At 37.1% G+C, this 18,563-nt stretch overlaps 1 protein-coding gene across 2 annotated transcripts in view; it reads left to right on the plus strand.

Annotated features, from left to right (window-relative positions):
• The window catches only part of GAS2 (growth arrest specific 2), a 73,842-nt gene that overhangs the window by 35,298 nt on the left and 19,981 nt on the right, over positions 1–18,563 (plus strand). For both annotated transcript variants that reach the window (XM_058026311.1, XM_058026312.1), the window contains exons 5-7: positions 4,788–4,851; positions 10,137–10,281; positions 13,522–13,629. In XM_058026311.1, coding sequence (XP_057882294.1) covers positions 4,788–4,851; positions 10,137–10,281; positions 13,522–13,629 — 317 coding nt within the window. The remainder of the gene's footprint in view (positions 1–4,787; positions 4,852–10,136; positions 10,282–13,521; positions 13,630–18,563) is intronic.

Genomic DNA, 18,563 nt, shown 5'->3' on the forward strand with positions numbered 1-18,563 from the left:
GTTGACAAAACAGTATTGGAGGTTTTTTTTTTAAAAAAACAAAAAGCCTTCTGTAGGATCAGAGTAAAAATTAAAGGAAAATGTGAGAGACAATAGGAAGAAGGACCAAAGGACCATCCTTTTAAAACTTTCCCTAAACTTGTGTGAGTTCTGATGGCAATTGGAAGCCTGTGATAATAAATACCAAGGCATTTGGTAAAGCTCTTTGCTTCTAGTGGGAAAAGGAATGCATTAGAAACACAAATCATATTTACTTTTTATGATTCAGCTATGCCTGATATCTTGATCTCTAAAACAAAAGAAATTTCATGTTAGAAGAAAGACTGACTTCATTAAAAATGGTTTTTAAAAGTGTTAGGAGCCAAGATTTGAAACTTGGCAGGAAGTTGTGAGAAGTTTATTTTTGTATTGGATATTCCGTATTTATTTCTGTGATTGGATATTCTACTAATCTAAAACAAACACAAAACTACAAACAAAACAAAACCCCTGAATGTTATTGCAAACTTTGAGTTTAAACCTGCTCAGTAAAGACATGGACTCCATGTGCTTTGTGTGTTCTGTCTCCTCACAGTCACAGGTTCTGATAATGCTGGAAGCAGAGGCTGCTCCTCCTCTGCCTCTCCTGGTGGCATCCAGGCACTGTCAGAGCCCAGAGCATTCCTCTGGGTGCCCTGGGAGATTCCAGACCCTGACAGGGGCTCAGAGACCTTGGCACAGAGTCACAAACACCTGTGCCTTTGATTTTAGCCCATGGAAACAATTACCAACCTTGTGTGAGGAGTTACAAGCCACAAGGGTTTGAGTAGAATGATAGTGAATTTACCACAGGGCGAAAAAGTAGAATTTTGGGGTTTTAGAATGGGGGTTCAAGAGGCAGGATGGAAGAATCTGGGCATGTCCTGTCCTTCTTCTCCTTCTTCTTGTCCTCCATCTTCTGCTGTGATGGTGACACTTCTGGGTTGGTTTAGGGTAGAGACAGACTGTCTAACACAGGTGATGGGTATTGGAAAATTCTTGTAAATAAAGCACGGGTAGTTCTTAGTATAAAAAGCCAACACCACCCCAAGGGCAGGGACTGTGCCACAACCCAACCTGCTGGACTGATCTCAGCAGGTCAGAGAAGGAATGGAATAGATAAGAGAAAATAAACAACCTTGAAAAACAGAGCTGAGGAATCCTGACTTCTTCAGTCATGGGGCTGGGAAAAAAGAGAGTTTTTAATACCTTGGGAGCCATTTCAGGAACAGAAAGCTGAGAAGGTAAGGACCTCTGGGGAAGCACAAAGGTTGAGTGAACAAAAGAGGAATACCTGTAAAAGGAAAATGGGACAGAAACAAGATGGGAGCAGTGTGAAGAAATGTTATTGCCAGAGGGAAGCAAGGATAAAAACTTCCAGGAACTGAAAAGGAATTATTGTTAGCAAAGAGTGGCTGGAGGTGGCATGTAAAGATGCAGGCAATGAGGACAGCAAATAAGAAGCCTTTAAAGAGATGAGATGAAAAGCAAAAAGGTGCACTATTTCTCTATCTTCCCATTGCGTTCTTGTCAAGCAAATGCCATCAGTGAGATTCTCTAGAAAGATGGATATTTCCATTCACTTTATGCAGGGGATCTGCAAAAAATGACATTTATTGGTCTTTGAAGTCCCCAAATACGTATGCTGTATAGTCCTCAGGAATGTGTTATTTTCTCCTTAGAAGCACTGTCTTATGAGATGCCCTGATGTTTGTTTTTGTGGTTGGTTATTGCCTGCACACATCTTCATCCTCTAACAATGATGTCACTGTGCCACATTATTCAGTGTGAAATGCATGAAATGTGTCTAGATTATGTTGATTCAGACTTGCTAAAGGACTGTGAATTTTGTTTGGGTACATAATTTTTTAACTTTTTAAATCAAATTTTGTTCTAGCTATATTTATGGATCTTTTTGCAAATAGTGGTGGTTGAACCTCTCTTTTTCTTCCATTCCAAAGTCATTCAGATGTACATACATATTGCATTTTACTTGGTTTGACTATTCCAAACCCAGTTTATTCTATTTATATTTTGGGGTATGCCTTACTTTTTAAAATCAAGCTTTATTTTGGGGCTGTCGCAACCAGTTTAAAACCAAAATAGCAGAACAGACTTCCAAGGGTCATGAATGTAACACTTTAAAAATACTGATTACTAGTAAAGGTAAATATTTAATGTAATTACTATGCTGTGGGAATGAAGAATATTGAAAATAGCTGAATGTCCAACTGTTCATCATTTATATTCTTAGTAACAGATGGCTGAAGAATAAATCTATTTTTCCTAGTGCAGTGCCTGTTTAGTTTTCATGCTTTGCAGTTTCACTTCTGGAAATACATTTGGATGAGATTAGAGGACAAATGCATACCTCTCAAAGGGCTGCACAGGCACCAGGAGAAGATGTTGGGATGAGCATTCAGCTCACCCCACTTACATTATCCTGTCAGTGGAGCTCAAGCTAGAGTCCCAGAGGCTGGAGGTCTGCCCTGGGGTTACCCAGGGGTGTTCAAGGCTCTGGAGTCCCCTTTTGGCTCTCATGCATGCACAGAGCAAAGTGATTGCTTTCAGAGCTTTAACTAGACATTGAATATCTTTTTCAGGTATGGTATTTTTTCTTCATGCATTAGAGTTAGGTGAGTCTGTAGATTACCAAAAGTTTATATAGCTGTTGTCTTGACCTTAATTCATTAAAAACAAATTTATTTTGATGCTGTTCAGGTTTTTCCTGATTTATACAAAGAGTCACACAATTAATTTTTGGTCTCAATTCAATCTGAAGTGTAAGGTGCAATTTTTAAAAATATTGTGGAAATTTTTAAAACCTGATTTTTTACTCACAACAACATAAGTGCTTTACTCTAGTAGGTATTTCTAAAGAGTAGATTACAATGTTCTCATAATTACTATCTTCTCTTTTCTTCTGATTTTATTTTCTTCTTGAAGTTTTGGGGAGTTGATTATACAAACAGCCACAGACCTTTCTTGGTTTATTGATTTTGGATTTTGCTTATATGCTTTGCTGAACTTCTTTACAGAGCATTACCTGTTCTGAATCGTGGGGGGAAAAAAATTTATTGGTTTATGGGGATATTTCATAATTGTTATAACTTGCCCCTGAAGGCAAAGGTGACTGAGGTTCTTGCTAAGAGATTCCTTTGGGCAGGTGAGAGTGAAACCACACTGAGTGACTAGTGTTGATATATATATATATATAAAATATATATATATATACCCACGTATGTATGTATGTATGTATGTATGTATATGGCAGGTTTATTTTAGATCAATTTGGTTGCAATGGAAAGGAGGCCTGAAGCCATTTTGGCTGTTATCATCTATAGAAATGCAGCAAAGTATGAAGATACCACTTAAGAAAGTGTAGAGGGAAAAGAGAGAAAGGATAAGAGCAGAGAGTGAAGTGAGACTTAATTGTTGCAATTTCAGTGTCTCTTGTTTAAAGTACTGTTGAGGGTGGATCAGGCCATGGAACACCAGGTTCAGTGGGATAAAACAGAGTCAGGTTCAGGTGACAGCACCCAGGGTGCCACTCCTGGGGTGAGGGTGATCCAACACTGTGGTGGAAAGCCCCAGGAATTATTCTGGGCACTCTCTGGGGGACTGTGGTGGTTTGTGACAGCTGAAGCAGGGCAGGTGCCCGTCACACCAGCGTGGCTGAGCCAGCTGTGCCCCAGCTGTGCCCCATCAGAAGGGATGGATGCCTGCAGGCCCATGGGAGTGTCCCCGTACCTTCCACGGAGGGGAGATTTCCACCTGAGCCAGTTCTGTGAGGGAGGACATTGCCATGATAAAAAGCACTGTTCCACTTGGCAGAATCTGCTTCTTGTGAGGCTTTTCCCTAATTTAGCTCAAAAACCCAGCTTATTGCTAAAGGAAGTTGGTTTGTCGTGGTGGGTGCACAGCTCCTCTGTGCCTGGACTGCTCTTACACAGCTGAGATATTTCAACCCCACACACCCAGAAACTCTCCCCCTCTCTTTCCAGTCAGGAGTGCAAACCTGGCCTCAGCCAAGCACCTGCTGCTCTTGCAAATGGCTGGTTGGGACATTAACCCCTAACATGTCAATCTCTCACAAAAATGAGAAGATCATGCTGTGTCATAGCTACTTCTGAGTCATAAAAAAACTATTCTGTGTGGAATCCAGCATGCAGACTTACATTATATGTATGTATGCATAAAGAAGAAACTCTTTTTTTGTCTGTTTGGGATTTTTATACTGTAAAGAACTGATTCCTAAAGCATTCTATTTCATATTTACTGTAAGAGTAGATGTGGAAAAAAAATTCAGGACCAAATTTATAGTGAGGTATGTCTTTGTTAATGCAACTTTGTTATTTTTTAAAATTAAATTGGCTAAGAAAAATAGTGAACTGAAGGATATGAATTCTCTTAGTTTGTCAAAAGTATCACTCTAATTTTATTATTTTTGACTTTCTACTAATTAAAGTGTTTTCAATATGCCAGATCTCTTGATTATTTTTAAATAGTAATGAACTGCTTGCAGATTACCAATTACCCCAAATAATTATTCAGTGATTTAGATAATTAAATGGAGCTTCTGAACTCTGAGAGCCACTCATGAATCCCATCCTTTTTATTCCAATAAAACTCTACTGCAAGCCAAAGAAAACAAACGTTTATCAGAGTCAAGAGTAACAGATGTTGATGATTAGGTTCCATTCCATCACTAAGATCTTTAAAATAGCTTTTATTTATCAATGTCTTCCATGTTCATTTTGCTTTTCTAGTTCTCCACAAGCAGCCAAGAGAAGTGTGCCTTTGTTTGCTGGAACTTGGAAGAATTGCAGCAAGGTAGGTGAAAATATTCAGAGACTGTTGAAATATTTGCATTCTTGACAGCAGGGGCTATTGACAGACATATTAAATCAGCACATCTCAAGATGACTTTTGTGCTCATTAGGTTCAAACAGAATGTTTGTCTTGATGTCACTCTTGAGGGCAGTTGTTAGCAAATATTTCAAAATATCTGTACCTCAATTAAGATATTTGTAGGCTACCCTTCTATTAGGAGAGGAAGGGATTTTTTTCTATAAAGCTTTGAGCCATTTCTCCTTCTGAAGTCAGATCTCTCTATAAACAACTGCAATTTAATGAGGTTTACTGGTAGTAAGGTGATCTTTACTAGATCTAAATCTGACCAAGATGATTTTAGCTGTGCTGGACCTTCAGTACATTGTATTGTCATCTTTGACATCAAAACAAAGACTTTTGCTAAGCAATCAAAATTATGGTAACTAGAATGTGATTTTTTCCCCCTTTTTGCAGATGTGGATTTAACCAGCATAGTGCATAAGATTTACTGAAAAATCCATGAGCAGCAGCACTGCTGCCCAGTCTTGCATGTAAAGTGAAGTTGCATTCACTGATGTGTGTAAAGTTGCAGTACCTTGCTATTCAGATAGTTTCATAAATTTCAAAATAATTCCTTGTGGTAACAATCAAGGTGAGGGAGACACCTGTTTATTCCTAGTTTAAGAACTAGTATTGGCTGTATTAAAATTGCATCATGTGTATTCATATTTTGTGAAGGAACTCACATGGAAAACTAGAAATTTGTCTCATGGTCCAGTTTCAGAAAAACCCTTGCTGTCAGTGGAAGCTTGCATAGGAACAGCAAGGATCAAAAAAATAGTGATTTCAGGTTTTCACTTATTTTGTTATATCCAGAACTTGTGTTCAAATGGCAAATTTTTTTAACTACCCAAAAAGAAGAATGTATGCAGGCGCATAATGAAATGAAAATTAATGAATCTTAATTTACCTGAGCAAACAAACTGTGCTTTCAAGACCAGCTTGGAGATAGACCTGGCAGCACCCAAAGCCCCTGTGCCTGGGGCAGAGCTGTCAGGGCTCTCTGCCCCTGCTGGTTACTTCATAGTACCCACCTTACTCAGGTGGGCAGTGTTGGATTCTGCTAAACTTGCTTGAGTTAATCTCCTTTTGCAGTGAGATTTGATGTCTCAATAGATCTACAAGGGAATGAAAATAGAATCTTATCCTTTATATTTGTCTTAAGCTTCCATGTCTTGGATGCTTTCTGTTCCAGACATGGAAAGAAGTACTGAACAAATAAATAAGCCATGCTTTCATTTATTATGAATATCTATCCCTTTACCTTTAAAATATTTGTATTGTATTTTTTATTTATAATGCATGAATATTGCCATATATCATTAATTACTATTTTATATACTGTGTTTCCATTTCTGTATTTGTGTTTCTTTATTTTATTTATAGCTTAGGAGTCAAATAACGTGTCTGTCTACTTTTCCCTGTTCTACTATCTCTTCAAAACCAAACTAATCCCCATTTATAATCTTTTACACTTCCAAGGTACACAGAAACTGAACTGGAATGTCAGATTAATACAATTTAAAACCAAATATATGTTTTGCCTGAGCTGTGGTAAACTAGAACTGTATGGGAAAGAAGAATTGATAATTGCCTTCTTAAAGTGTAGGAAAGAGCACATTAAAGGGAGGTTTCTGTGCTGCTTTAAACAAGACAGAAGTCAGATGGATGCTTTGTAGAGCAAGCTGGGTCTTTTGGCTGTGGTGGTGTTCACAGGGGTCCCAGGATAAGGGAAGAGATGAGAATCTTCCCTCCATGTTTCAGAAGGGTGATTTATTATTTTATAATATGTATTGTATTAAAAGAAAATGATATATTAGAACTATACTAAAGAATAGAAGAAAAGATTTCATCAGAAGCCTTGAAAAGAATAGAAAAGAATGGCATGATAAAATCTTGTGACTGCTCAGAAAATCTGAGGTGGCTGGACTGTGATTGGCCATTAATTGGAAACAACCACATGAAGCTAATCAAAGATGCACCTGTTGCATTCCACAGCAACAGATAATTATTGTTTACATTTCTTTTCTGAGGCCTCTCAGCTTCTCAGGAGAAAAATTCTAGCAAAAAGATTTTTCATAAAATATATCTGTGACAGTTGGCCGTCTTAGGGATCTGCTTTCCAGAACAGGAGCTCTGGAGATCTTTGAAAAAAGTGCCTCAGTCTGTTTTTAAAGAACAAAAAGTGTCAGAGACACTGAGTAATTTTAGAAGCAGAGAGATGTGTTCAAAGTGCCTCACTCATCACGAAGACTCAGCTTTTTTGGCATGCTTTGCCCAGCTAGATCACTGTTAGTCCTCAGGTGTGTAACTCCCCAAAGTCAGCCTAAGCTTTTTTATTTAATGCAAAAGGACTTGTGATTGAGGCACAAGTGGGGAAGAATGAGGATTGCGTGAGGAGGAGTTACATTGAGCTCTGTTCTGCTGAGCTTGAACTTGTATTCAAAAGATAGTCTCTGGAGGAGGGGAGCCAGGTGATAATTTACCTTTGCTTTAGCAATGCCACGTTATCCCATAGTGTCCCCTTAGACAAATCAGGGACAGATGGTCTTGATGGATGGACTGCACAGTGAGTGGGAAACTGGTGTGACCACTTGGCTCAAAGAGTGGCAGTTCAAAGATATTAATAAAGATAGAGTTGCCTGATAAATTATCCTGAGTTTCAGCTTGTTATGAAAACAAAGTTCTGAGATCGTCTGCAAAGCTTCAATAGTTAAAATGAGGTCTTGTGTCGCTGGCAGATGTTATGTGGATACAGTGAGATTTATGAGGGAGGGAAGTGTCCTACAGGGTGGATTTGACCTCTGAAAATCCACAGACTATTGCAGTGGGTTGCACAGGTCCAACATTCTCCTAAATATTTGAAAGGCAGAGGTCATACACTGGAAAAGAGCTAAATTATTTTTTCTGCACAAAGGATGAAGTTCTTGGGTTACTGTTAAACTCTGCAGGGTTAAACAACCCTCACAGGTCTTTTGGAATTACAGTTGAGCAATTTCAAGGTCCTTCTGCTATTGTATTCAATTTTTCCTTGATAAAAATGGAAAGTGGTGTTCTAAGAAGCCTAACAGAGATCATGTTACAGTGCACTGCTGCTTCATGTGGAGTTGTGAGAAGCCAGGCTAGAAAGGAGCAGAAAAGGAAATGCTCAGCATACCTTCCTGGCATTTGCACCTCTACCCCTCTCAAAAAAGATGTGGCTTTTTACTATTTCAGCTTTCCAGCAACTTTGCTTCAAATAGTTCATACAGCATGTGGGGGGAAAAAAGTGGTGTGTGTGTGTTTGTTTGATCATTGATTTTATTTTTCAACTGTTCATCAGAGGAATTCAGAATATTGGAAGTACAGGAAACTTTAAAAATCTGTCACTAAGACAAAATCTAGAAACTATGAAAAGTAGTAGAAGCAAAGAGGGAACATTTCTTACAGTGGAAGAGTTTTATTTGATGAGTAAGGCTGTGTGCAGAAGTAGGCTTAGAGCCCAGTGGGAATTCCATGATTTACAGCCTGTCAGCATCTGCAGACAGACAGGAAGTAAATAGATTGTATATAAGTGCTTGCCTCAATGTTGGCTGACTTTTCATTACACACACTGCACCAGTCAGAAGCCAATACAAGCACAGATTTGGTTCTTGCTTTGCTTTCTATTAATTTACTATGCATTAGTATGACTAAATTAAACTATCAGAAAAATGCAAAAGCTAGTATGTGTGCTTATATCTTTTCTCTGTACACTTCTAAGATCATTATGGCATTTAGCTTTAATTTTCATGGTATGTATTTATTAATGCTCAATATTTTAGTGTCCAGGTCTTTATCTAGATTAGTCAGTATAGTTCTGCATTTGGACTGTGGACTTTTCTGCTGCAGATAAAAATAGAATTTCATTTGTACAAGTAGTTTGCTATGAGAAGTCCACCTGGTGTGATAACTTTTCCAAGCTGAAGTCATTCTCTGAAAAAGGAACTCTGGTGTGGTATTTGCTGGGTCTCCAGGATGAAGGAGGAATTGAGAATTTGACTCTATGTTTTTAGAAGGTTAATTTATTATTTTATGTACTTACATTAAAGAATGATGTACTAAAACTATACCAAAGAATAGAGAAAGGATACAGAAAGCTTAATGAGATACTAATTAAAACTCATGACTGACTCATCAGAGTCTCAACGCACCAGGACTGTGGTTGGTCATTAAGTAAAAACAATTCACATGAAACCAATCAAACATTCACCTGTTGGATAAACAATCTCCAACCACCTTCCAAAGCAGCAAAACAGGGAGAAGCAAATCAGAAAATTATTGTTTTCATTTTTCTCTGAGGCTTCTCAGCTTCCCAGGAGAAGAAATCCTGGCAAAGGGATTTTTCAGAAAATATGACAGTGACACTCCGGGTGTTTTTCTGGGGTTTGTTCAGTCTTGGCAGATTAAAAAAACCCCAAAACCAGAAGGGGGTTATTGGTAATTAGAAAAATGGGATGCATTTTTAGACTTTTGACTTCTGTCCAAGCTCTGCTGCTTGCTGTGAGATACTGACTCGGTCACTTGCCGTGAAGCTTTCAGAAGATCTTTCAAAAGGAACCTCGCTCTTCAAGTGCTCTGGTTTGAGTTTATCCGTGAGGAATTGCATGTATTTTGTTCTAGCTGGAGCTACAAGTGTGTTGCCACTGCAAGCAGAGATCTGAAGGCTGTCTGTCAAAAATCAATTAGTAGAAACACTCACCACTTCTGAAGAGTAGTGGCCATGTCTCAGTTTACTTATCTGTAAATTCAGTGCAATAGCTGAAACCAGGAAAGCCCTTAATCCCTTTGCATTTGTGGTTCTTCAGAAAATACTAACACAAAATATAAGTTGTTAAGTAATTTGAAAAGGTGCTGTTTGGAAAGAAAAAAATAAGGTAGAAAAAAAGTGCAAATGTACTGAACTTGACCATACATTGCATGGTATTGCAATTTTTGAGGTCTTGTTTTGTTCATAAATTATTCACCGACATATATCAGACAGAGAAGCTGAAAAAGTACCTTTATTTCCTGTAAATTTGATTAACTGAGAGACTGCATCTAAATTTTTTTTCTGTTAATTTGAAATTATGGCAGTATGGGTTGGTGTATTTCAAACATGTCTATTAGTTATTGTACACAAAGTAGAAATTCTTTCCACTGTTTTGTTTTAAAATATGTAATACTTTATATGGACTAGTAATTTATTATTTGCATCTTTCCAAAAGGTGTGGGGTGGAACCTCCTGGATTAATAAAATTGGAAAAAGAGATTGAACAAGAGGAAACACTTTCAGCTCCCCTTCCATCTCCTTCACCATCACCCACAAAGTCTCCTGGGAAAAAGAGCACAGGGAAGCTGTTGGATGATGCTGTAAGTTGTGGGGGGAATCTTCTTCCTGCCTTATTGGTTCTGATGTGCGCTCACTTGCAAAATACACACAAGCCTGAGCTTAACATCTCACTCTATTTTAAACATTTGTAGACTTACAGAGTTATTTGCTTTTTGACCACAATTATTTATGTCTGAAGCTTAGAAGAAAAAGTCACACTGTGTAGGAGCCCTGCAGCTTAGCTTAGCTTTGTGCTTAGGGCCACATTCCCTTCTTATTACTGCTTTACTCCTTATTCACCAACTCCCACTTGGTGCTTTGTCTGAGCAAGGACTGAGTCAGGACAAGATTTGGCTCATACTGACTTGTACTGAATGTTAACAAACACTTCTGAGATATTTCAGCCTAATTTTTATGCTGTTCTGCACGATTCTCACATAGTAAAACACAAGCATTGTTTTCCTCATTGTTAGAATCTTGCTTTGAATTTCATTAAATTGTCGCAGCATATTGTGTGTTCATGTTTCTGGTGCAAACCCAAGGGGTTCATTTGAAATAGCTGGAATCAGATGAAAAGGACACATTTTGAGCCCATGAAGAGGTTAAACTGGAAAAGTAAAACCTAGCCTGTAAAAAGAAGCAGTTACCATAGTAACTACTACATTGCAAGGTAGATGTGCCACCTGGGAGTTACAAAGCACTTCTTGAAAAATCCATGTGCCACTTTCCTGTTACAAAGAGCAGATGGAATATAATGTTCCTTCATTTTATTGAAACACTTTTTTTAAAATTTGATGACTATAATTACATTTAAAATTCTCTGGTTTGTATTTCTTCCTTAACTTTGCAAAAGCACTTGTGTTTCAGCAGAATTGAGAAAGAACAGTTATGTGTAGAAGGAGGCTGGTGACTGCATATCATGTAGAAATTGAACAGAGAGAATGTAGGTTTTCTCTAACCACCTCCTTTAATTTAGAAAGCAGTATGGATAGAAACAGAATGGAATTCATCCAGCTAGAGTCCTGACCTGCACTGCCCCAGACACTCACACCATAAAATAGCAGCAGTTTCTCATATAGTCCAGACTTAAAATAAAATAGAATATAATTCCTCCCTCTGCTTCCTTATTTGATTTCCAAATTCCACTCAATACTTCTGTGTCCTTTGGGACAGTAAGGCAATGGAACCTGCAACAGCAGGATCAGCAGTGAAGATCTTATTATCCTCTGTTTTACACCAGAGTAGGTTTGTGGCTTTCACTCTCCACAGGCAGAAGATGGGTCTGTTTTGGTCTTATATTGTACAAAACAACCTTGATCTTGTTTGGGCCCAGTGACTCTGGGTTTTTTATTCCTTATATGAGCTCTGGTGGATGAAGCATTAAGTTCCTGCTGCCCATTTTCAGGTGTTAGGGTGGTAATGCCAAAGGATATTTATTGTGTCAGGAATCCCTCATTATTGAACAGCATTCAGAGGCCCATGGCCAAAAAGCTCCCTAAGCACGATTCCAGTCTTGGTTCCACCTTCCTAGAAATACAGGAATACACCTTTTTCATCCCCAGCAAGCTGCACTTGAATTTAAGTCATCAGCCACTGATTTCATGTAAATTATTCCTATTGTACATTAACTATCTAAATAGTTCCTAATAGTTTCTAATTCTCCAGAAATGGAGGCTAAGTCTCATCCATGTTGAAAAAAATAATTTGAGTAACTGATCTTAAAATTCAAAACTTGATTCATTCAAACTGAGGACAACTCATCTGATACTTGAGAAATACTTCTTGTGTGTAAAATACATGTAGAATTCCTCTGTTAAGTGTTATTTTAGTTATTTTTCTTCATAAAAATATTATGCCCTGATTAAAGATTATATAAGTCTTAAGAATACTTGTATAAAGTACTTACACTTAGCCTCCACAGGGTAAGGAAGTTATTCAGATAAAGGCATTGAACCATTTCAGAAATAATTGGAAAGTCTTTAAATCACTCAACAGGGTTAGTTTCAAAAGTATAGAAACAATAATTGGTTGCCTTTTAAGTTCTTTTTGGCTTATTTAATATATTATAATTTAATTCTTAAAACAAATCTGAAAAACATTTGTACTTCAGAAGCCTTATCTATTCATGATAAACAAAACACTCATTAGAGTGCTACAGCTTTGGCCAAGAACTTTTTTCTTTTCATTAAACAATTTAAGCCTTTAATTTGTTAGCTATTCTGAAAATATCCTTTCCTGGGCCTCAGACCATTTTACAGGCCTTGGTTTACAAACTGGATATGAAAATGTCTTTGGAATATTGTTTGAAATGGACAGACATCTACAAGTTCCTCTGGCATTTTGCATTGTTTCATGCTGACATTCTAGGTGTGTATTTTGTCCAAGAAAACCACAGAATATGGAAATGCAGCGCTAATTCCTGCTGTTCCTATGCACAAATGCAATTTGAATGTCAAGGAAGAGTTCCACAGCCAGACCTGCTTTTTTGGTATTGATGCCTTTGCTGCTTTGCCATCATTGAAGGGTACAAAATGTGCTTTTACTGAATGTCACTGTCTTTGGTAGCACGTGCCAGATCAAGGAGGCCAAAGTCAAGCTGATGCAGCTAATAACATGCAGGAAGGAGGTTTTCATCTGTTTTTCTCAGCTCTTATTTTTTGGGGTTATGGAGTTAAGTTCGGCAATGATAGTGTTCTTGAGGGCCCTGTAAATTAACTTTGATTGAACCAGCCCTAACAAGGAGATCATCAAATGGCACTTGGAACTACTGGGGAGTGTCTTGGCATTAATTTTTAATTATGTCACAGTGTTTTCTGTATGCTTTTTCCCTAAGGTGTTTGAGCACAATTTTAAAGAGGCAGAGCCTCTTAATGGTAAGGAAGATTCCTCAGTTTTTTATATGTTTAGGAGGCAGGATGCATCTTATGACATCTTCATTTTCCCTGTTAGCTGTATTAGCACTTTGAGCTGATTCGTCAAAAAATACTGAGAATACACTTACAAAAGTTTGTGCTAAACTCCATGAAACAAACTGCTTGACTTCAGATAAAGAGTGCAAATTTGATGCTGGCCTGTGTAACTTTTTTAGTTCAGCTACTAAATCATTGCTATTGGAAACACCACAGGGTGCTTTCTGGGGTTACAGAAATGTTAAGCAAAACCAAGAAAAATATCATCAATTAAGACTACATAAAATGATATATTATGACAAGTGTCTTATTGAATATTTTGCTATCCATGCTATTTTAAACAGTTCCTATTAATGACTTCTTGTTTTATAGGTGAAACACATTTCTGAAGATCCACCTTGTAAATGCCCTACTAAGTTCTGTGTGGAGCGTCTTTCACAGGGAAGATACAGAGTTGGAGAGAAGATCCTTTTTATTAGGGTAAAGATTTTATTTTCACTTCTTTATTTTTAATTTGCTTTGACTTTACTGCTACCTTCCACTTTGAAAATTACATCACTGATTAACAGGAAAAAATATTTTCTGGTTAACCAGCACTGGCTCATTTTTATGACACTGTTGGAGAATAAATAACCTACAGGGTGTTAACTGGCCCAAGGGATTATTAATGTGATAAATATCCTTCTGACTTTAGGTCATTGAATTTGCTCTCTCTTTAATCAATTGCAGCCAAATGAAAAGTCTTCAGAAATAGACCTGGTGACTTCTCAGTTTGGCTTGAAAGAATATCCACTTCCTTAAAACAGCCTTTCTCCCAGTCTGTTTTGACTGATACTGTTTAACAGGTCAGGAAACAGATCAAAGGCTTCATGTTCATTGAATTGCCTGGTCATGACTAAGATATGTTGCTGAAGCAGCACGAGCAAACCATTAAAATCCATAGATGTCATTTGATTAACGGGTATTTCCAAACCCAGAGCTGTATTTCAGACTTTGTATGCAGATTATTAACTCTCACAGCACAAAGTTAATCAGTATCAATATTTGCCAGCATTATTATATGGCTGAATTTAGCACATCTATACTTTCAAAGATTAATTCTTCTGATCCACTTAATCTTCTCTATATATGTCTATGGTAATAATAATTGAAAATATGCTAATCTTGTTATTCTGTAGTTGTATGTTAATCTGATTCCTACTACACTTCTTCCCATCTTCCTCTCCACATGCACTATTCTTGAGTCATGACAAAATGATAGGTCTTGCTCTCCAATAACTGTTATCCCTGTTGTGCTAAAGGCACATAACTGTGACCTGATAAAACTGAGCACTTGTAAACAGAAGAAGTCAGAGGGATCCCTTCTTATCTGCAGAAGTCAAGTTCCTGGTTCAACAAAATACCAGAGCTATTATTCAGGCAGAAACTTCTGCTTAACATAGCTTACAATGAAGTCAGTGAAGCCAGATAAGGGTTTGGGTTTTCTCAGGAGTGTGAAGCTGGGAACATGTAAAGTATTGTGCTGAATAAGTACTGAGAACTCCTGATTAATTCAGTAATAGGTCATAAAGAAGAAGAAATAATGGATTTATTAAATCTCAGATAGTTTGAGATTCAACATGCCAGTATAAAGGATTAATAGCTTTTCTGGTTTTTAGCCAGTAAGAGACTTTTTTTAAATTCTGCAGTATATTTAGATAATAGCTTTATTACTATTTTCATACCACATTGAAGAAGGTAATGATTGTTAACCAAAGACCTAAGTATCTGGCATAATTTAACATTTACATTTTCTTCCTTTTGGTTTTCATTTTAAAAACATTATCAAAGTATTTTTAATATTTTTGTTTTGAGAAACTTGAGTTCTGCCAGAATGGTGAGTGTCAAATTCCCTTTTGCTGGCTTCTTTATTATGCAATCTAGTCCAAGCCAGATTTCATTCCAAGTTTGCAAACAAAAATCCCTTTTCATATCACACTGCTGCATTCCAAGTTGAATTGTGCAAAAAAATAACAGTAATATAGATTAGACATTAAACAGCAGTGTTAAAGATCATTCCTACAAAACTTACATCAATGGAAACTTGCCATGCATTTCAGTGGGAACAAGTTCATTTTCCTAGATTTTAAAAGGCAGTTGTCTTTTGGTTCTGGTTGGTTTGGTTCATTTTGGAACAGTTCACTGGATCACAGTAAGTTTTTACTCTTCACTCTACATGTTCTTGAGCACATAACTAGATGTATTAGCCTTTCTTTGGAATCCTTTGGGCAGTTGTGAAAAAGCACATTCAGGGGTGGAGCTGATTTTTAATTTTGATGGTATTTGGCATCCTCCCTATTTGATGCCATGAGGTAGCTCCTCCTGGGCTGTATGTTCTTTACACAGCATGACACAAATAAATAAACAAAATACATGCCATTTGTTTCCAGCCCAATGGGCTCTAGTTGGATTGAGGTCAACACTTCCATTGTTTTAAGATGGCTTAGTACATCCACTGCTGCATTAGCCTATTAGCTTTATCCAGTAACCTCTATGGAATTTAAAACCTCTCTCATTTCAGTAATGCCATGTGATAGGGGTTAACTCGTATTAATTGATGGCCAAGATTAATTTTTCAGAAATTATTTAATAACATCTGTAATTTTTTTTTCTAATTCTGCAAGTTCTGTTAGGAAAAAAACAAAACCAGCATTCAAACCAGAAGAGAAAGTATCCCAAGTTCTTCTTTTTATTAATTCATATTTATATATCACAGAAGTGAACAAGGAATAGCAAAGCAAAATAAATGTGGCAGAGCATAGATTTTATGCAAAAAAATCACAGAAACAATGTACATGTGTCAATTTAAAGTAATTCTGAGGAAAGGAAATCCTTTGGAATATGTAGCAAAAAATGGTCCCATTAAAATTAGAGTATTTTTTTTCTTTTAACATGGGAAAATATTTAAATTCCTAATAGAAGCTTTAAATCCATTAATTAAGGGAAATTACAAAACTTCATAAAAACATGAAGATAGTTAAATCTCCTGATAAAATTGCAGTTTTTTATGCATGAAGTATTTCCATAATGCATAAACTGAATGCGATTAAAATAATGCTGTGATGGCTTAGATGTTAAAAATTTATTTTCAATAAAAATTTACCTGCTTGTAGATTCTTTTTCCTTCCTTCCAAGTAGGAACAATTCTAAGTTCCACTTCCACACAAAATATGAAAGACATGTTTTAAATTAATGGATTATATTTAATAAGTTGAAATAAATTACCAGCTTAAAATGCAACCAGTTTCAATGTTAAATTGAAAATTTTCAATTTAAAATTGAACCATTGGTGTAGAGTTAGCAGGATCTCTGTATGTGTGCAAAATACAATTAATCATTTGCTTTTCCACTCTCCTACCATCCTACCATTCTGACTTAATCTTTCAGAATGGAACTGAATGAATAAACCTGTTTTTAAAAATAAGGAATAACAAGTCATGAAAACTTGTACAAATATTTGATTTATTAATTGGGAAAGAGAGTCACAGACTTGAAGTGCTTGCTTCTTGCAGAAGGCAGCAAAGTAGAGATTTTTGTAGTCAGAAATGTCAGTCACACCTTTACAAAAGGGACTTCTTAAACAGGTTCAGTGACAAGAATTCTGTTTTCAGTGCTCTCATGTTGCATTGGATATGCATTAGTATGAAAATTCCCACAAGCTGACCAGCTCCTCTCAGAAAGATCTGTATTTTGGTCCATTCCTCTGTGACATTCAAATTGTTGGGAAATTGTCTCTAGTGCAGCTGGAATCCCACTAGATGATGTAATGGCTCCTGGTTTTAAAGCTTCTGATTTTTCCTGTGACATTTAGATGTTCTTTATTTTGCAGACCAGTTGATAAGAATGTGATTGCTCTTAAATATTTGACCTTGTATCCTTAATAATTAATATCATGTAACATTGTTTTGCTGTAGTAATAATAAAATGTTTATTTAATACTTTCTTCTTCTAAATCCCAGGAAAGGGGAGGTGTTATTTACCTGCTACAGCATCTATGTAGAAACTTTATTTTCAGATTCACTAATATATGTATAATATATATGTTTTTGTGTGTATATATATATATATATATCAGTCAGTCTAGTATGCACTATTGCCTCTTCCTGGTGAGAAAAATGTATTTTTGTATAAATATAGAAGTGCATTTTACTCAAAACCATCCAGGTAGGGATGATGTATCATATACCATAGAGGAACTGGAAAGAAGGAGAAATAGAAAGCAGATTGATTATACAGATCTCAAGACTCAGATGCTTTGCTCTGCCTTTCCAGTTCAAATGCATCAGTTGTACTCATAGCTTTTGTATGGTGTGTTTCTGTCTTTTGTTTTTCCTTCAGCATAATTTTCCTAGCTTTTTTGTCTTCCTTATTCCAAAGATTTTCACAGTTGTTCTGCTTTTCCCAGGCCTATTCATTTCCAACCTGTGAAAGAGTTTATGTTTTTAGTAGTGAAAATCCTTTCCTGAGCTTTATCCGTAAGAAATAACTTTCCAGGGTGTTTAAAATGTCACAATCATGGGCACATCAGGAGTTTTAATTACCCTAACTCCAAAGGAGATACAGTGGGATGCCTGGGGTCTTGTGAGTGAATTCTGGAAACACCTCTTGGACCTCAGGACAGCAACAATCATTGGTCTCTGGGCTTCTCATCTCAGTCTTCTTTGTGTTTGTAGCCAGCTGCAGTAATTCCCAACTGGAGACTGCAAGAGAGCTGGGGAAAGGCATGTCTGAAGTGCAGCCCCAGTGCATGCCCAGATACAAGGTGGTTTTGGGGGCCTTTCAGCTGGACACTTCTTCACTCTGTGCCAATTCCTCTCCAACAGCTTTACAGTCACAGAAAAGATGACATTTCAGTCTCACTTGTGCTACTGAAGGTGGAATTCTTCTCAGCCTTCTCAGGTTTCATTTATTGTTAACAAAAAGAAAAAAAAAAGTCCTTAAAGGGCCAGTAAAATTCACTCCACAAGACTCAGAAGCTCTTGAACAAACAGTGATCCTGGAGTGTCAGTGGGGTGGCTGCCATTGAGTGCTGCCTGTAGAACTGTCAGGAAATCCATTTTGTTCTGTAGTCTATCATTAATCTATTGAGATTAGGCAGAGCTCTGCCCTGCCGCTGCTTAAGCTGCAGCTTGCTTGTTCTTTTAGCTACCCTTTCTCTCCTGCCTCTCCCTTTATTCTTTATTTTTTCCCCTTCCTGCCTGCAGCTTTTCTTGTTTAGGCCTGGATGCCTCCATGGAGCCAGAAGCCCATGGACTTTTCACTTTGTACCTGATGGTGCTGGTTTTGCACTCAATAAAAAGCAGCTACAGCTCCACTATCTGGTCCTTTGGAGAACTGACATCTTTAGTTAAATAGTTGACTGATTCTCACTGAGA

This window comes from Melospiza georgiana, chromosome 6 (assembly GCF_028018845.1).
Source record: "Melospiza georgiana isolate bMelGeo1 chromosome 6, bMelGeo1.pri, whole genome shotgun sequence".
In the NCBI taxonomy this organism is placed as follows: domain Eukaryota; kingdom Metazoa; phylum Chordata; class Aves; order Passeriformes; family Passerellidae; genus Melospiza; species Melospiza georgiana.